Here is an 18,005-nt window from a genome sequence, read left to right as displayed (position 1 = left end):
AGGGGTCTGCATTTGTTTTCGTTTTATTCCGGGATAGGTGGCCAGACTTCAGCCTAGCATATAATGCCGATATTTAGAGATCATTAGATAGAATATGAATCTTAAGTATTTATTCTTTCCACAGATGCAACTTCAAAGTGTTTTAACCCCTGACTCCTAATTGCTCCCAAGAGGTATTTAAGAATGTGGCAGGATAGCCCCAAAGGTCAACTAACTGCCCACCCAGCCAAGTTACTCAACTTCAGAACCTCGATTATCCTACCTGCAAAATGGAAAGAACCCTAGAACTGATCTCAAGGAAATGCTATGAGGAAAGGTACATAAAGGGTTGAACACAGTACCTGCGTGTAAAAAGCCTCAAAAGTGCTACCTATTATTTTAAACAAATCAGATATACAAACTAGTCTCATTTTTGTGGTAAATTTGGCATTTTATCTAACAGCATACAAAGTTATAATTAAAATCGTGAGCCAACAACAGACTAGAGACACCTGTTAACAGGTGATGAAGTGTCGGGAAAAACAGAAAATTACTGCATCAGAGAAGCAGCTGGATGTTGTAAGAGGCATTCAAAGGAGAGGCTGGATTTCCTAAAAGTTCACATACTCATGCCAAAGTAGAAAATAATGATTAATCACTGACATCTAGATGATAAAATCTCAATATTCCTTCCCCACCAATTGCTTTCAACAGAAAAACAGACAGAGCAGGAATCCACTGGAAGATGTGACACCCAGCAAGCAAGGTTTCGTGGGAAATGCCGGCTTCTGGTCTGTTTTTGCAAACGCTCAGTGGCAGGTGCAGGGTCACGGGGACACTGGACTCGGGGCCAAAGACTCGGGTGCCTGCATGCCTGCAGTCAGCCAGTCTCCCTGCCCCACAGCCACCTCACAAAGCCACTGGAAAGGTAAGGGATGCTCTACCTGTGACAGCGACTGAACAGTGAAGTCACTGTACAAATGTAGGGTTATCAGCAGCAATGACCCACTTCTGCTTGTACCTCGGCCACCACAAACTCCCGCTTGCAGAAAGGGAGACCCTGAGTCCCCGGTAAGGACGAGCCCCTCCCCGCTGACACAGCCCCTGCCTCTCCTCGCACAATGGAGGGAGCGGCCAGCAGACAAAACGGACACCTCCAAGGACACACGCCGCTCCCGCTCTTTGCCCTGCCCTACCCCCCACTTCTCAAGAAAGTTTACGGGGGCGCCTGGGTGGCTCAGCCAGTTGGGACGTCCGACTGCAGCTCAGGTCATGATCTCGAGGTTCATGAGTTCGAGCCCCACATTCAGCTCTGTGCTGACAGCTCAGAGCCTGGAACCTTCTCTAGATTGTGTGTTTCCCTCTCTCTCTGCCCCTCCCCAACTCATATCCTCTCTCTGTCTCTCTCTCTCTCCCAAAAATAAATAAAACGTTAAAAAAATTAAACAATAAAAGTTTACAGATGTGATCATTTTCCTCTTCCTGGTGTTACGAGTAGTTTCCATCCCACAGGCAGGCATCAAACGAGCTTTGAGCCGAGCCACTCAAAGACCTGCCCTAGAGAATCCACAAAGTGCCCCTGTGAGAGGAACGCGGACCCTCTCGGGCAGGCGTGCGTCCCCCTGAACCCTCACACACCCAGCCCTGCACCTGCCCTCGTAGCCGCCCGGATGTAAACAGGGGGAGTGAATAAATGCTTTCCAAAGGAGCTGGAAAATCCTCTCAGAACGTGTTTTTTCTATCCTGAAAGGTTAAAAAAAAAAAACAAAACAAAACAAGATAACCACTGTCACCCCCGTGTTTTTGACTTTGACAAAAAACGCCCAAGCCAGCGTTTCCTGACATTTCAGCCAGATCGCTCTCTGCTGGGACCGTCCTGTGCTCTGCAGGATGATTAGCTGTATCCCCGGTCTCTACCTACCAGATGCCAATATCCCATCGTTGTGGGATCAGAAAGCATCTCCAGATATCACCAACTGTCCCCTGAAGGGACACAGTGTCCCTGGGGGAGAATCCCGGGCCTCACAGAAAAGAGCATAATTTGGTAGTAAGAATCTCAGAGCCCAAGGCTCATGATTTCTGGCTCTCCCACTCACCAGCCATGTGCTCTTGTGGAGGTGTTTAACCGCCCCGTGCCTCAGTTTCCCCATTTGTAAAATGGGGACAGTAACACCAACTGCTTGGGGTTAGAGAGGGCTGAATGAGTTAATGTGTGTGAAGAACTAAGAACTGTGCCTTTCACACAGAAGTATTAATTTGAATAAATACTTACATGCAAAACTTAATTAAAAAGTGTTCTTAATTGTAACCTAAAATGACTTTTTAATGAACAGAAAAGCATGACACACGTCCCCAAAGTGTTATCTTCTTCTCCTTTAAACAGAAGCCCTCTTCTGTGTTTTCTTTTTCAATAAGCTTTTTTGTCACTTAAAGAGATAATTAACAGTGATCTTAATTTAAACCAAAAGGATCAAAATTAAATTCATACCACATTACATGGATATCATCTCAAGAATGCTATTCTAGAATTTTTTTTTTTTTAAGTATAGTTAACTTGGAGGCTGAGAGCTGACTGTGAGGAGGGCTTCCGAAGAAAAGGGGGCTGGGGGTGGAGAGCCCAGAGGCACAGGTGCCTGCAGCGACAGCCGGGCACTGAGACCTCGTCCTTCCATGCCCACCTCCCAGCTTGGGCATAGAGGCTGCTCTGGACCATGTGAGGGATGGGAGAAAGGCCCACCAGCTCTCTCTGGTGCCAGGTCTGCCCTCAGGGGCAGGGTCATCCTCTCCCTGAAAGCCCAGCCTGGTGGGCCTGGAGCCATGTGACATGTGTGCTTCTGACTGAACCATGGGAAAGCACGAGGCGCCCACAGAAGCCACACGATGGGAGCAGGGCAAAGCTATGAGTCCGGGAGGGGGTCTCATTAGGATCCCAGAGTCTCACTGGGAGCTACAGCCTCTGTCCTTGGAGGTGGCCTTGATGCCATTGAGAGGAAGACCACATGAAAACAGTAAGGACGCAAAGGGCAGTCTTCTTTTAGCCCATTAGCAGTTTCCCAAACCCCAAGAGAGAACAAGCAACCCTTTCAGAGTTAGAAGAAAAGGGCCAGGATGCTTGCAGGTTAAGAGAGATCAAGGGGAATCCAGGATTAGGATTGGTCAGAGGCATGCTTCTGCCTGGAGAGCTAAAGAACAGACAGCCAGGGAAACTGGAGAGAGGGACCCCCAGTTAGGACCCAGCCAAGCCCTGTCCCTACATTCAGTGTAAACAATGGGACCAGACAGGCCAGTTTGAGACCCAAAACACTGGGGAGGGCTGGGAGACTGCCTTTTTGGAGACCGTACATGCACCACTGAAAGCCCTGGCTGTGGGCCCCCAGAAGCTCTCAGAGGAGCTGGCTGGGATATGCAGGCCTTATTTGGTGAAAGCAGCACCCAGACACTGGATGCCATCGAGGAAGGAAGCAGATGAGAAAGGCCACCCAACATAAGGGGAAAGGCAGGGTGAGCCCAGGCTCCAGGCAAACTTGACAGGAAGCCAGGGGGCCTAGGGTAGGTGGCCGGAACGAAGGCAGGCCCCACACAAAGCAGCAGGCAGAGAAGGGCTCTGACAGCCAGGGCCCCGGTGATGGGCACCTTTGCATTCCAAAGCCCAGTATGCCCCCCGCTCAGCGAGGCCGGAGGAAACCTTCACTGCATGAATTACTTCCCCCACTACACAGGGACTTACTTTGTCTCCCGGGTGCTAAGCACAGGAGATACAGAGGGTAAGAAGAAAAGGTCCCCCGCCTCACGAAACTTACAATCTGGGGAGAAGACAGAGCAAAGGAGGACAGTATGGCTAAAATGACTACAGGCAAGGCCAGGTACCATGACTCAGATAACAAGGTGCCAGGAGGAGGGTGCAGGGGTCAGGGACAAGGGAAACCAGTAGCAGTTACGCTCAGCATTGGGGGGATGACAAAACCCTTCGTGCAGCAATCCAGGCAGAGGGAAAGGCAAGTGGGCACTCAGAAGCTGCCTGGAGCCTGGCTACAGCCTAATGGCTCCCTGTTGCTACACTCATCCCTTCCATTCTCCAGACCCAGAGACCACCTTCCGAAAGATGAAAGACATAAACCCCCTGGCACCCCCGGGATCCAAGCCTTCAGGGGATCCCCAGGTCCTGCCGATTGAGCCCCAGCTCCCCGACAAAACGCAGACTTTCTCTGTTGCCTCAATCTTCCCACGCCTCCAGCAGCACTCAGGCCACACGGAGGCCTCCGCTCAGTTTCCTCCACCTGGGCCGGTCCCGAACACGCCCAGGAGTTGGGAGGCCAACTCTCAGGCTCACCTGCGGTGTCCCCCACCTCCCCACACATGCCTCCTGCCAGCAGGCTGCTGCTCACTATACACAGACTGCACGGGAACCGCCCACGCGTCACTCTGCCATGTAACAACGGGTGACAACTGGGCCTTATTTATCTCAGTATAACCAGCGCCCAGCAAAAAGCCTGGCATGTGATAAAACCCCAATGTGTCGTGAATAAATCAACTCTCCAAGATCTTCCTTTTTGTTTTTTTTTTTTTGTTTTTTTTCTTTTCTGGTTTTCTTTCTACCGAGCAACCAAAGACAGCAGTGGCTCACAACCTGGGATAGATAAGAATCGCCTGGTCGGATTTGACAACATACCAATGGAGGCGGGGAGGGCCCAAACCAGTTAAATGAGATGCGCTGGAGGAGGAACTAAAGAAAAGACATTTTCGACATTTTCCAGTTGTTGAAAATCACTGATTTACATCCACGTTTCTCAAAGCCAATTGATAACCTGCCTTACGTGGAAAGCCTAGAAAACACAGATTCCGAACCACGGTGGGTGTCTGCGGCACGAGGGTCTCTGAAATCTGTATTTGGGGCCATTGGCAGGTGATTCTAATATCAGGCTTAAGTGCTGTCACGGCTGCAGGGTAGTTGGGGGTAAGTGAAATCATTGAGCATGGAGTACTTATGAGATCTGTGCTAAGTGCTTTATGTACGCGGCCTGAATTAAAACCCTATCAACCCATTTTACAGATGAAAAAGACTGAGAGTTCTTTCAATGGCCCAAAGTCACACACTTAATAATGGCAGAAAGGGCCTGCTACTAGTGTTTCCAAAACTTTGCTGGGAAAGTGCTGGAGCTCTATTATATATGCATACAGATGTATATGTGTGTATACAGATATATGTACATACGTACACACACATACATAACTATATTAGGAGATTTATTTAAAATACATACTTCCAGCTCCCTGCCCAGACCCCCGAGGCATCGGCTTTTTTTTTTCCTGATTTTTTTTTTTTTTTTTCCGAGGGAATAAGGCCTGTTAGCCACCAGGGCACCGTGCAGCGCCGCTTCGTGAGCAGCAGAGGGCGCGCCTGAGCGCTGCCAGGTGACCCCACTGGACCCAGGGCCCAGAAAGGCTGCCGACCCCTCCTCAGGACCTCGGGGGCCTCCCTGAGGAAGCTCTTTAAGTATCACTGCCGCTCCGCGCGGCCTCGCCAGGCTGCAGCGCCGGCCCGCGCCGGCCCCGCGCAGGTGGCGTTCGGGGCAGCGCAGGGTCCGGGGCACGTGAGGCCGTCAGGGTTCCAGGTGCGGCCCCTTCCAGGTGTGTCCCAGGCCCGGCGGCCCCCCTGCGGCCCCTTACTTGGCATAGTAAACCCAGCCGTCCTTGGTGGTTCTCTGCTCCCAGCCCGGGGGCAGCTCGTCCTCGCTGTCCGTGTCGTCCAGGCCCGCGTAGCGCAGGGCTGCCATGGCGGTAGGGGAGGCGGTCGGTCACCCCCTCGCTCCGTCACCCGCTGCCGGGTCTCCGCGCCCAGGAACTCACTCCCGCTACAACCGAGCGCCGCGCGCGGCGAGACCCAAACGCTCGCGCCTGCGCAGTGCGCCGCCCAGAGCCGCTCTGCAGACTCGGTAACTGAAATCCAGTCTCCGGAGTTTCGGAGCTGCCGGGATGAAAGGGGCGTGGTCCAGAAAGAGCCCTGGTTGAGAGCACCGGAGAGGGCGCACTGCCGCTCGGCTGGAAGTAAAAGCCGGTGAACGCTCTTTGATTCGGGAGATGGAGCTGAGCTTCGTCCACCTCCCGGGCCGCAGGGAAGGGGCGTGGGCATCCAGTCACGGTCCAGAACTCCGCCCGTTGCTGAGCGACCTGCAATGACTTCCGCGTTGTTCTGGCCAATCCTGCAAGAGCTCCAGCAAATGAGCATCTTGGGAAATGTAGGCCAGGCCCAGCAGGACGAGACAGCCGAGCAGAAAGGAGGGATGCGGCTGCTGGTTTTCTGGCCTCTGGCCTCTCCTTCTTCTAGAACGTTATAAAGAGTGGACGTTCCTGCTTAGAAACCTTCCAGAGCTTACCATCACCCAGGCTGATTCACAAACTTCATTGTGCATGGAATCGTAACGCTGTAACGCTGGGAGCGTTAAAAAAGGCGAACTCCCGCAACCTTCTAATGACCCAGACTTGGAAAAGTTTTTTCCAGCCACAGCAAGATACTGCTTATAAATAAAGGGCTAACGTTTATAAAGGGCTTAATTATGGGCCAAAAATTCATTCACTTATCTTTTTCATGTACTGGACACGTGGGCAGAGTTAGAAGAAAGAACAGAGGAATGACCGGCAGTGGAGACTGTATTGCTTATATTACAATTATTTATTTCATCTGCGTACTCCTGACGGCACTCACAGAGCACCACCACGTCTTACGCTTCGTTCTATCGCCAGCGCTTAGTAAAATGCCTAGACCTACAAGTTTATTGAAAGAAAGAAATGAATGAATCAATGTGATTTCTTAGGTTTGGCCCTCGACTAATCGACCTAGTTTAAGATGAAATTCCCAATTTACAAAATGGCTCTCTCGATTCCTCTTGGAGCACCTACAGGTATTCCGTAAATGTCCTGTGTCAAAAACTGGAAGTGTATCTTTAACTTGGCCTTGCCTAAGGAGTTTTCCAGAACATTCCCCAGTTGAAACTTGCTCCCCAGCTCAGCATTCCAGGGAAGTCTACTGACCAGGATTTCTGTGGCCTAGGTCTTGGAAGTATGTAAGCCTCCATCAGAGAAATTACGTATTTAAGGGGGTGGGAGGATGGGGAGGCAGGGGCCTGTGTTGTTTTTGGTCTTGTTCAAGTCCTAAAATTGATATGGCTTTGGGATTCCTGCTCTGCATGCTTTTTAGGGAAGAGACTTGCTTTCCTTTGAAGGTGCCCAACCAAGAACTAACCTAGTGAAAGTATATGTTACTTTTCACAGGTCTGTCACATCTCAGATTTATCAAAACATCACTCTCCAATCCATGCGCATTTAAATAAGTTAATTAATGAGCTGCTCTTCTGCTCACCCCAATTTAAACCCTCGTCTCTGTCACCCAAGTCTATTCATTCCTTCCATATAAGTAGAGATTAAGTCACAATGCCTCCTAATGATGGGGAGGAGAATAAATGGAATCAGTTGATTAGTCTTAGTCCCCCCGATCATAATCTGTATCTCTGTTCAAGGAATGACTGCTTAGGTTTCTCTCAGGTTGCCCTCACCACAACCTCTGCTGGCACCTGTTACCTACGACTCAGCATCAGGCCACCAGTAGTGATAGAGTATGGCGTCTTCCCCAAACTTGGTGGTGGTCCCCTTGGTAAAATTCTCCAACTCTAGGCCAACGATCTGTTCTTCCTACTACTTAAATTATGCCCTCGGGGCTTCTCGTGCCATGAACATCAGGGTTACTCAACCTCAGCGCTACTGACATTTGAGGCCAGATAATTCTTTGTTGGGAGGTAGGGGGAGTCTGTCCTGTTGTAGGATATTTAGCAGTATCTCTGGCCTCTACCTGCTAGATGCCAATGGCATCCCTCTCCCCCAAGCTGTAACAACTAACAAGTCTCCAGGCTGTTGCCAATCGTGTGCCCGCTTGAGAACACTGATCTATGCTGACAGGAAGCCAGAAAATTACTAACCCACAAATTAAATGCTGAGATTTACTTAAGACATGGAACAGCCCCTTCCTGGGCAGAGATTCGCAAGGTGGGCAGATGCTGCTGGCTCAGATTGTCCATTCTCTAGCATTCCCCAAGGGCACTGGTTTCTTCGATTCCTAGTCCCTCAAAACAGGTGAGAGACATGAGCTGACAGAAGTCTGGCTGAGTGGCCCAGACAATACTAATGGCCCCAAATGGTTTTGGTGACCTCATTTTATTCCTCTCTGTGGCCTCTGTCAGAATGCTAAAGAAGTAAGACAAGCGGGCATTTGGGGACTTGTGAGGGTAGGCCTGCCACACGTTAGAGTTTACAGTCTTTTAGCTTCACTCAAACTGATACTGTTTTGGTCATACTTACTTGATTGCAAGCAACAATTCAAAAGTTTATATGCAGGGTGCACGTGAGCTCAATTAAATGTTATTAGGGCCTTTGAGAGCCCAAGGACAGGTCCATCTTTTTCCTCTCTTGGATTTCACAGTTTCTTGCTCCCCCTCTGTCTGCTCTGCTCTCTCTTTGCAGGCTTCGTCTATTTACTGACAGTTCTGTGCCCCTTGAACTCCAGCTTACACATGGCTTTGTCTTTGGTCTCACAAGGATCTATAAGAGGGCAAGCTTAGTTAGTGTATATGATTATTATGGGTTTGGAGAGCCTTAGGTTTGGGAATGAGCCACGGTCCTCAAGATGTACCCCTAAGAAAGCCTAAAGAGCAGTTTGTTCTGTTAAAGCCAACTAAATGACATTGATTGGTAGTGAGGAGATTAAAGGAAAATTCAACGTGTGGTTCTATAACTGCACACCAGATGGCCCTATCTGCCCACGATTTGAAAGGCCAAAGACCACCCCCCACCCTTTCTGACAAGGATTTCTACATTTGAATTGTCTTTTCTCTTTGAGTGACCATTTATGCAGGAAGTGACAATTTATGACCATAGATGGATGCATTGTTGCTAAGAGCGGTTTTGTCATTACTCGCAGGGGACACAAGTTTTAGTGTAATATCCCCAGGGCCACATGTCATTAGGTCATGTCATTACTGTGATGCTGGCCATCCCTGCCCCCACAAACGCACACACAAACACCCCAACAATTCTGCAAACCGGGTACACCTGAAATCGCCATTCTTTGAGAAATTAAGCTTCATATTTTGGGCCAAACTCCATAGGCTAATGAGACTTGGGAAGCTTCCTGGCTCTTCTGACAAACTTCTCGTGGGAGGTAACCAATAAGGAAGAATACTAGGCAGGATTCTCAGGCGAAACTGTCCTGAGCATTGTGGCCTTACGTAGTAAGGCGTGTTTGTATTTCACTTACTCATTCAAACACACAGTGAGTGAGAAAAAACTATGCCATGTGTCTGAGGAAAAAAAAAAAGAACAACAAGAAAAACAAAGCATCCCCTGCATCTAGAAACCAGTCGGTTAGGATAAGACCCACAGACATACAGGGCACCTGGGTGGCTCAGTCGGTTAAGCTTCCAACTTCAGTTCAGATCATGATCTCATGGTTCGTGGGTTCAAGCCCTGTGTTGGGCTCTGTGTTGACAGCTCAGGGCCTGAAGCCTGCTTCGGATTCTGTGTCTTTCATGCTGTGTCTCTCTCTGACTCAAAAATAAAGAAACATTATACAAAAAAAAAAAAAAAAAAACCACCTACAGGCAAAGAACTATGGTTTGAGGGTTTTAAGAGAAGTTTGAACCAAAATGTACAGGTGTACTGAGACAAGGGGGAATTTCAGGGATAGGATCTCCTATAATTCTCTTTGGGACCAAACTCAGCTAACGTCACTTATAGTGGCCAAGTCACTTAACTTCCCTTATTCTCTTATCAAGCTCTGTTTTTACAGATGAGGAAACTGGGTCACAAGGAATTTAAGTAACTCGCCCACGGTCACTCAGAGAGCGAGAGGCAGCAGGTGCTGGAATTAGAATCCAGATAAGAGGACTAGCCCCCAAACTCACCCTCTCAACCACCTTCCCCCTGTGCTTTCTTTCCACCACAAGGGGTCCCCCATGCTGGTCCACAGATGGGTGCCCAGGGATTGCCACTCTTCCAGGGGAAAGTGAGAAAAATAAAGTAAAAGAAATAAATTTTTCATGAAACTGAACATATTTCACTTAAAGTACTATTTTTTTGTAATATTATATCTGTTCTACTTTTATTTATTTTCTGGTGGTCTGTTTTGTTCCTTTTGCTCAGCATGGCTTTATTTATTTTGAGAGGGAGAGAGAATCCCAAGCAGCCTCCACGGTCACCTTGGAGCCCAATGCAGGACTTGATCTCACAACCATGAGATCATGACCTCAGCTGAAATCAAGAGTGGGACCCTCAACCGGCTGAGCCACCTAGGTGCCCCTCCCAACATGTCTTCTTATGAAATTTTTCAAACATGGAGAAAACTTGAGACAAGTACAATGAATGTCTATATTACCATCCCCCCCACCCCCAACACGCACACCTCCGTATAGTCATTGTTAACCTCCTGCAACATGTGCTTTAAAGAGAGAACCTGATTCCCTGAGGCATTAGGAGACACTGATTGCTTTGTATTATCAAAGTCCTTGGGACTAAGTGATCAGACTCAGGGACTAAGTGATCAGGCTCCTTGAGCCCACAGCTAGGCACTCTCCCCTGGTGAGTGCATTTCCACTGCGGTGACCTCTCCAAATCAGATCCTCACGTTTGGAAATTTTATTTGTTGTATTTACTTGCCAAGGTCTCAAGTTTCAATGTCGCCTTAGTATATAACTGCTAACCTCTGACCATTCTCAGAATTCTACTTCAGCCTAACTTCATGCCTGGCTCCCTTCTGCCCCACAGGGAGAAGAATTACCCTCCAGGGAGGCGGTCCCGATGTCCCAGTCACTGGAAAACTGTGGTGAGGAGTCTGTTCTGCTTAAAGTCCTCCGCTCCCTGCTTCAAGTGTCAGGCACAAGGCAAGATTATTCCATTAGCTGTTGTCATTGTTGTTATGAGTGAATTAAAGTGGACTTTTAGAATTTTATTTTTTTTTAAGGTTTTTATTTTTAAGGAAGCTCTACACCCAACATGGGGCTTGAACTTGCAGCCCTGAGATCGAGTAGCGTGCTCTTCCCACTGAGCTGGCTAGATGCCCAAAGGACTTTAAGAACTTTAAAACTCAACCAGGAAGAACAACTTTGCTTTTATATCTGACTTTGAAGCATATGCATAATTACATGAAGGTTTTCACAAACATTATCACATACGCCATTGTGACAAACATGTAGAGATGAGTATCATTGGCCTCACTCTATAAGAGATAAACTAAGGTTCAGGGGCGCCTTGGTGGCTTAGTCGGCTAAGCGTCCAGCTTCAGCTCAGGTCATGATCTCGCAGTTTGTGAGTTCAAGCCCCGCATTGGGCTCCGTGCTGACAGCTCGGAGCCTGGAGCCTGCTTCGGATTCTGTGTCTCATTCTCTCTCTGCCCCTCCCTTGCTTGTGCTATCTCTGTCTCTCTCTGTCTCTCAAAAAATATATAAATGTAAAAAAAATATCTTTTTTAATAAAAAAAAAAGAGATAAACTAAGGTTCAGATTAGCAAATACATCACAGATTTGGCCACAGATAGAGCAGAGACTATACCCAGTTCTCTGAGTTCTGAAGTCTGTTTTTTTAATTTTTTTAAAATGTTTATTCATTTTTGAGAGACAGAGACAGAGCACAAGCAGGGGTGGGGCAGAGAGAGAGGGAGACACAGAATTGGAAGCAGGCTTCAGGCTCTGAGCTGTCAGCACAGAGCCCGACATGGGGCTCGAACTCATGAACCGTTAGATCTTGACCCGAGCCGAAGTCGGACGCTTAACCGACTGAGCCACCCAGGCACCCCAGAAGTCTCTTTTGTTTTTCAGTTTATTTATTTATTTTGAGAGAGACAGTGGGGGAGGGGCAGAGAGAGACAGAGAGAGAGAGAGAGAGGGAGAAAGAGAATCCCAAACAGGCTCTACGCTGCCACTGGAGCCCCCAATGTGGGGCTCAAACTCACAGACTGAGATCATGACCTGAGCCAAAATCAGGAGTCGGATGTTTACCCCACTGAGCTACCCAGACACCCCATGAAGTCTGTATTCTATTAATTACCTTTCTCTCCTGCCTCCCATGATTAGCATAGGAAATCTAAACTCAACCAGATGAACTATGTTTATTTGCACTCGTGGGATGTTCCAGCACATTTGTGGTAAATTCTTTTGGAAAGGAAAGAGTCACATACCCTCCCAGACATTCCTAGCCCTGCCTCTCACCCTCCCCACAGCTTCTCCATAAAGCCTGTCTTCAGTGGGCACGTAGATCACAGCCAGCTGTTTAAAATGCAACTCTAGGGGCGCCTGGGTGGCGCAGTCGGTTAAGCGTCCAACTTCAGCCAGGTCACGATCTCGCGGTCCGGGAGTTCGAGCCCCGCGTCGGGCTCTGGGCTGGTGGCTCAGAGCCTGGAGCCTGTTTCCGATTCTGTGTCTCCCTCTCTCTCTGCCCCTCCCCCGTTCATGCTCTGCCTCTCTCTGTCCCAAAAATAAAAAAAAATTAAAAAAAATGCAACTCTAAACAGCCCCTTCTTTACACTCCCTTTCTTGAGGATATAAAATAAGCTAGGGGTGGCTTCCAGATTAGAGAGCATTCCAAAGTCCTAGCCCAGAGTGATGAGAGGAAGGCTTTCACTGTTTCCACTTCCAATTTTGCAATTTGTGCACAGATTATGTATTCTCAAAAGCTCATTTTTAACTAAATGCATGAGTAAATACATAAATAAAACTAAACTAACATTTCAGGGGCCCCCGTGTCTCAGGCCTTTACTACCACAGTGGTATCATGTGCATGTTCTGCAACCTGAATTTTTGTGAACTTGGTCCATGTTTGCGTTCACAGCCTCATCTACCTCCTTCCCCTTCTTGAGGCTGTTAGCAATACACATACACAGAAGCCTGCACGTTGTCTCGTGGTGTTCTCTGCCTCTGATGCCCTTCCCCAACCACATGATTCCTAGTCTCCTGCTTCACACCCCTTTGTGTGTGTCTTACGGACCTGCTCGGCAGTCAGTGACCTCTATGGTTCTTCCTCAGAATAACATCTGTAAGTGGATAAAATAAAATACATAGAGGGGCGCCTGGGTGGCTCAGTCGGTTGAGCATCCGACTTCCACTCAGGTCATGATCTCATAGTCTGTGGGTTCGAGCCCCACATTGAGCTCTGTGCTGACAGCTCAGAGCCTAGAGCCTGCTGCAGATTCTGTGTTTCTCTCTCCCTCCCTCCCTCCCTCCCTCTCTCTCTCTCTCTCTGCCCCTTCCATGCCCGCACTCTCTCAATCATAAATACACATTAAAAATTAAAAAAAAACAAATACATAGAGCGACACCTGGCTGGCTCATTCAGAAGAGCATGTGACTCTTGATCTCAGGGTTGTGAGTTCGAGCCCCCTGTTGGGGTAAATCAAAACATAAAAACTAAATAAATAAAATAAAATATGTAGAATAGTAAAGGCAAGTATATTGAAAGGCAATTGTTAAAATAGTAACAAAATTGTTAGATAATAATACCTGTGCTTCATTAACATGCATGAAATATCAAGATCTGCTGGTAGGTCTATCAATCACCATGATTTTAAAGTACTGATTAGCATTAACAATATTTGAAGGTATCTTCAACAGTAGTCATGGGAGAAAATATCTGGGATTTCTACTGATGACGAAAATCACAGGTATGTGTTAGTTTCCTGCATTTATAATGGAAGGAAATGCTCAACTTCAGGCATAGGTTTGTGAAAGTCAAGAAGCAATTTTCCTCCATCCAAGGGCACAGACTCCTTGAGTTCTGTGCATCCCGGGGTATGAACCCTGGTTCCCGACTTCGCTGTTCCAGGCATGACTTCCTCCAGAAAGTCTTCCTTGAATTCCCAACAGAGCTAACCGACCACTGTGGTAGCCAGCCTCCAAGGCGGCCCGGTGACCCCCCACGGCCACCCCGGTGTTCCCACTCTCATGCAGTCCCCTCCCACGCTAAATAGGACCGCTTGTGTGTTGTGTCAAGTGTCACGGCAAGGACATGGGACTTGCCAGCCTTCATCATAAAAGACGTTGTGGCTGCCTCCTTGCTCTCCCTTGGGTCACTTGCTGCGGGGAAACCGGCCGGATGACGTGGAACAGGCAAGTGGAGGGGCCCACAGGAGGAGGAGCTGAGGTCTCCAGCCAGTAGCCAGCATTGCCTTGCTGGCCGTGAGCGAACCACCATAAAAGCAGCTCCCAGTCCTGATCAAAACCTTCGGGTGCCTGCCGTCTTGACTGACACCTTAAAGTCACTTCATGAGAGACCCTGAGCCAGAACCATCCTGCTAAGCCATTCCTGAAAGCCTGACCCTCAGAAACTGCGTGAGGAAAGACAGACTCACTGTTGGTGTATGCTGGGGGTAATTGGGTAAGCAGCCACAGCTTCTGTCATTAATACACCCTCCTTTGGCCTTCACACAGGTGGAATCACGTGTCTCCTTCCACGTAGCTGTTAGCATGTAATATTGAAACCGTCTGATTATGTCCATCTCCTCTATGTCTGTAAGAACCATCCGCTTACATGCTGTGCCCACAACTCCACTCATCCCCCAGTCCCTAGCTTCCAAGTATGAAGTCCAGCACAGACCTTCGACCACGTAGATTTTAGTCAAAGCTCGTTAAACATCAAAGGGTTGGCAGGCACTGTCAGATCTCAACGTGAGGGTAACTACAGTAGGCCTCAGTTTCCCCATCTGGAAAATGGGGGTTGTCAACGTCTGCCTCTTGGGGCTGAGATAAAGATTATATGAGTTCATACACATAAGTTTTCCCTAAATGATTATTGCTGATACTAGTTATTAATAAGTCATTGTGGTTTCCCCAAACTTCAGTTTTTCCCTCTAATGGAACTAACAGCCCCCACGGAGAAATTACAGCTGGCATTCATCGAACACATACTACGTTCCAAGCACTGCGCTGAGCGCTCACGACGAATTATGTCATTCTACCAGCCACCTGATGAGGCAGGGATAGCTATAATCCCCGCTTTACAGATGGGAGAATTGAGGCTTAGGTAAAAAGCTTGCCTCCAAATCAGAGACTTGCAACGCCCCACTAGAACCTGGTTTTCTCTGACTCTTCACCACAGGCTCCAAACGAAATCACGGTAGTGAACTTGCAGACTGTAAAAATCCCATTTTTAGACAAAGGATCCTTACTGCTGTTTGTGAGTGTGCCCTCCTGGGGCCCCCAGAAGGGTGAAAGGAAGAAAGGAGACTGGAATCTGCAACGATACTTATGCTGCTCAGGTTTATACACAGCATCTCATTTCATGCTTCCAGTCTCACTTCCCCCTTAACGCAGACAAGCACGCCAAGACTAAGGGCATAAAATTACATGGCTATGGTCTGTGTGTGTGTGTGTGTGTGTGTGTGTGTGTGTGTGTGTGTATGTATCTGTCTGTGTGTGTGTATGTGTCTCCAAAGCTGTTCCTGGAGCCAGCATTCCCAAGAAGTATTTAGCACAAGGCTAGGTGCTTTAGACTCCAAAGCTGAGTAAATTTCAGGTACAACATCGGTTTAATAAATGTCAGTTCACTAGGCTCTGGTTAATCATAAAGATAGATACTAAAATGGCTTACTCAAACTGGATAACATCTATCTTTAATAGAGATTGGCATCTTGGGTGAAAGACATGGGATAAAAACCTAAAACAAAAGAGTCTTTAAAGGAAGGTGCACACCAACTGCACCCCCCTGTCCTCCTCACTGCCAGCTGGAAAATGGATGTGATGCCTGGAGCTTAAGCAGCCTCCTTGGGCCATGAGGTAACACTTGCATCCAGGGAAGTGAAGAAAGCCACAAAAAAAGGCTGATTGACAACTTTATAGAACTCTCATGTCAACCCTTTACTCCCAATTTCATATTTATTTGAGAGAAATAAACTGCACGTGTTTCAACCACTCTTAAAGTGGGTGTTCCTGCCGCTTGACCCAAGCCTAATCGAAGAAGTTCACCAACACCTACTTACTTTGCTTTCCAGATTCCAAAATATTCTTTCTATAATTTCCTCTCCTTCTTCCTTTCTCCTTAAATATTTATTTACCAAAGCAAGATAAAAGTATTGCTTTTTGTCATTTTAATGAGTTTTTGGGAGAAAGCGGCTATAAATGTATATGTCCAATCTACTGTCTTGAAGTTTACCCTCATAATTTTTTTGAGAAAATTAGACAGTGTAATGAGTAGGAAGTTCCTAGTATAATGCCTAACCCAGGGCAGGCACTCATTAAATGCCCACAATTATTGTGTCTCTCTTATCATTGTTACCCATGTTATTATTTCAAATGCTTTCTCTGGTGCTCTTATCTAAAGGCCACAGTAGATGTAAATTAAAAAACAAAAGGCCCCATGCCATGCCTATATTTTGGAGTTGTGCTAATCTAAATCAGCACACGTTTATTGATTATTTTTTCATAAATCAAGAGAATATTTGTAGTGACAGGGAAATTTAAACAGCCTGGTTTAGCTCCCCTAGGCAATCCAGCATGTTTTGTTGACTTAGCAGAAATAAAATGGATCACATGCAAAAAAGTCATTCCCCTGCCATCTCCCTTCCTCATGGGCTAGGTCCTTGGAACTGTGATCAAATTCTTACAAGAAAGTTCAGAGAGAGAGGTACCAGGTCTGTTCCTCAACACTGTGCGTCTGTGTGTGTCTGTGTCTTTGTGTTTATGTCTGTTCTGTGTGTGTGTGTATATCTGTATGTACATGTCTGTGTGTGTGTGTGTGTGTGTGTGTGTGTGCGCGCGCGCGCGCGAGTGAGATGCAGGAGGTGATGGGGGCGGTGAGGGGGCTCTGGGTCCCAGGGTCTGACAGAACTGTTCCTGAATGCTCATTTCACCCCCTATTTCCAGCGGGTGTTTGGGTAAAAATCTGAACGTCGACCTCTATTTCTTCAGCTGAAAACACAAGGGTAATTTCTTCCTTTCCTCTTTCAAACTCCAAACCTCCTTTTAAAAACACCAAAAACCCAAAACAGTTCTAATCTTTTCATCTTTGCCTTTCTCTTTGTCCCAGTGCTTTCTCCATCTCTAGGGACTGCTAAAAATAGCCCTACAACCCAGCTGGAGGCGCATAATGGACGCTTATGCAAGTCAGGAGCCTATCAGGCTCTGCCGCTAAGGGGGTAATTGCATTAGATCTCAGTCTCCCCAACCAGAAAGTGCCCGTAATGTTAATGCCTGCCTCTTGGAAGGGCGAGGGAAAGATTGCATGAGATACTGCCTGCAAATGCTTAGAACAGAGACTGCTGCATGTTCCCTAGTAACTGTGAGCAAATGATACTATGTTGCAGGCGCGGTGCTAAAAACTTTCTGTGGGTTACTTGCTTATCACAAAAACCCTAAGAGACCCATACTATTATTTTCTCCATTTTGCCAGCAAGGTAGGCAAAGGGTAGGAACTTTCCTAATTTATCTGTAGAGCCTAAAAAATGGTGCAACCTGGGTTTGAACTAAGTAAATCTGCCCCATCCGTCACTGTCTTCTCCACTACTCTGCGCACCAATCTGAATCAGCCTTTGTGCTGAAGGTAATTAACTCACTGTTGCACTTTCTTCAATTTTTTGCATCAATTTAAAAACATTAAGAAATTATTATGTTTGTCTTCTGGGCCAAGACATTGGAAAACAATGTCCAATATCATTCATTCAGCTCTTACTAAACACTCTGGACAATTAACTCATTGAATCTCACAACGATCCCTGGAGGAGGAGACTCTTCATATCCCCATTATACACATGTGAAAACAGAGGCCGAGAGAGGTTGAGTATGAAGTAGTAGCAAGTGGCAGAGAGCTGGTGCCCCAACTCATACCTTGATATCATGCTGCCTCTGAAGACATGGTCCCTGCCCTTAAAAAACTTGTAATCTGCCCGAGAAGTTAACCCCTTGCACCTGCAATGTCCCTACTTGTGTCCCCGCTCCCTCACTTCCCCCCACGTCTTCCACACTCAGAAACTGCCCCGCACAGCAGCTTACTGGTGTCAA

General features: G+C 47.5%; 1 protein-coding gene across 2 annotated transcripts in view; it reads right to left on the bottom strand.

Annotated features, from left to right (window-relative positions):
- The window catches only part of WWOX (WW domain containing oxidoreductase), a 979,671-nt gene extending 973,744 nt beyond the window's left edge, over positions 1-5,927 (bottom strand). For both annotated transcript variants that reach the window (XM_045439817.1, XM_045439818.1), the window contains exon 1: positions 5,647-5,927. In XM_045439817.1, the coding sequence (XP_045295773.1) occupies positions 5,647-5,753 (107 nt within the window). In that variant the 5' untranslated portion in view covers positions 5,754-5,927. The remainder of the gene's footprint in view (positions 1-5,646) is intronic.
- Between the last annotated feature and the right edge of the window lie 12,078 nt (positions 5,928-18,005).

This window comes from Leopardus geoffroyi, chromosome E2 (assembly GCF_018350155.1).
Source record: "Leopardus geoffroyi isolate Oge1 chromosome E2, O.geoffroyi_Oge1_pat1.0, whole genome shotgun sequence".
NCBI classification, from domain to species: Eukaryota; Metazoa; Chordata; class Mammalia; order Carnivora; family Felidae; genus Leopardus; species Leopardus geoffroyi.
This window is presented reverse-complemented; position numbering and strand designations above follow the sequence as displayed.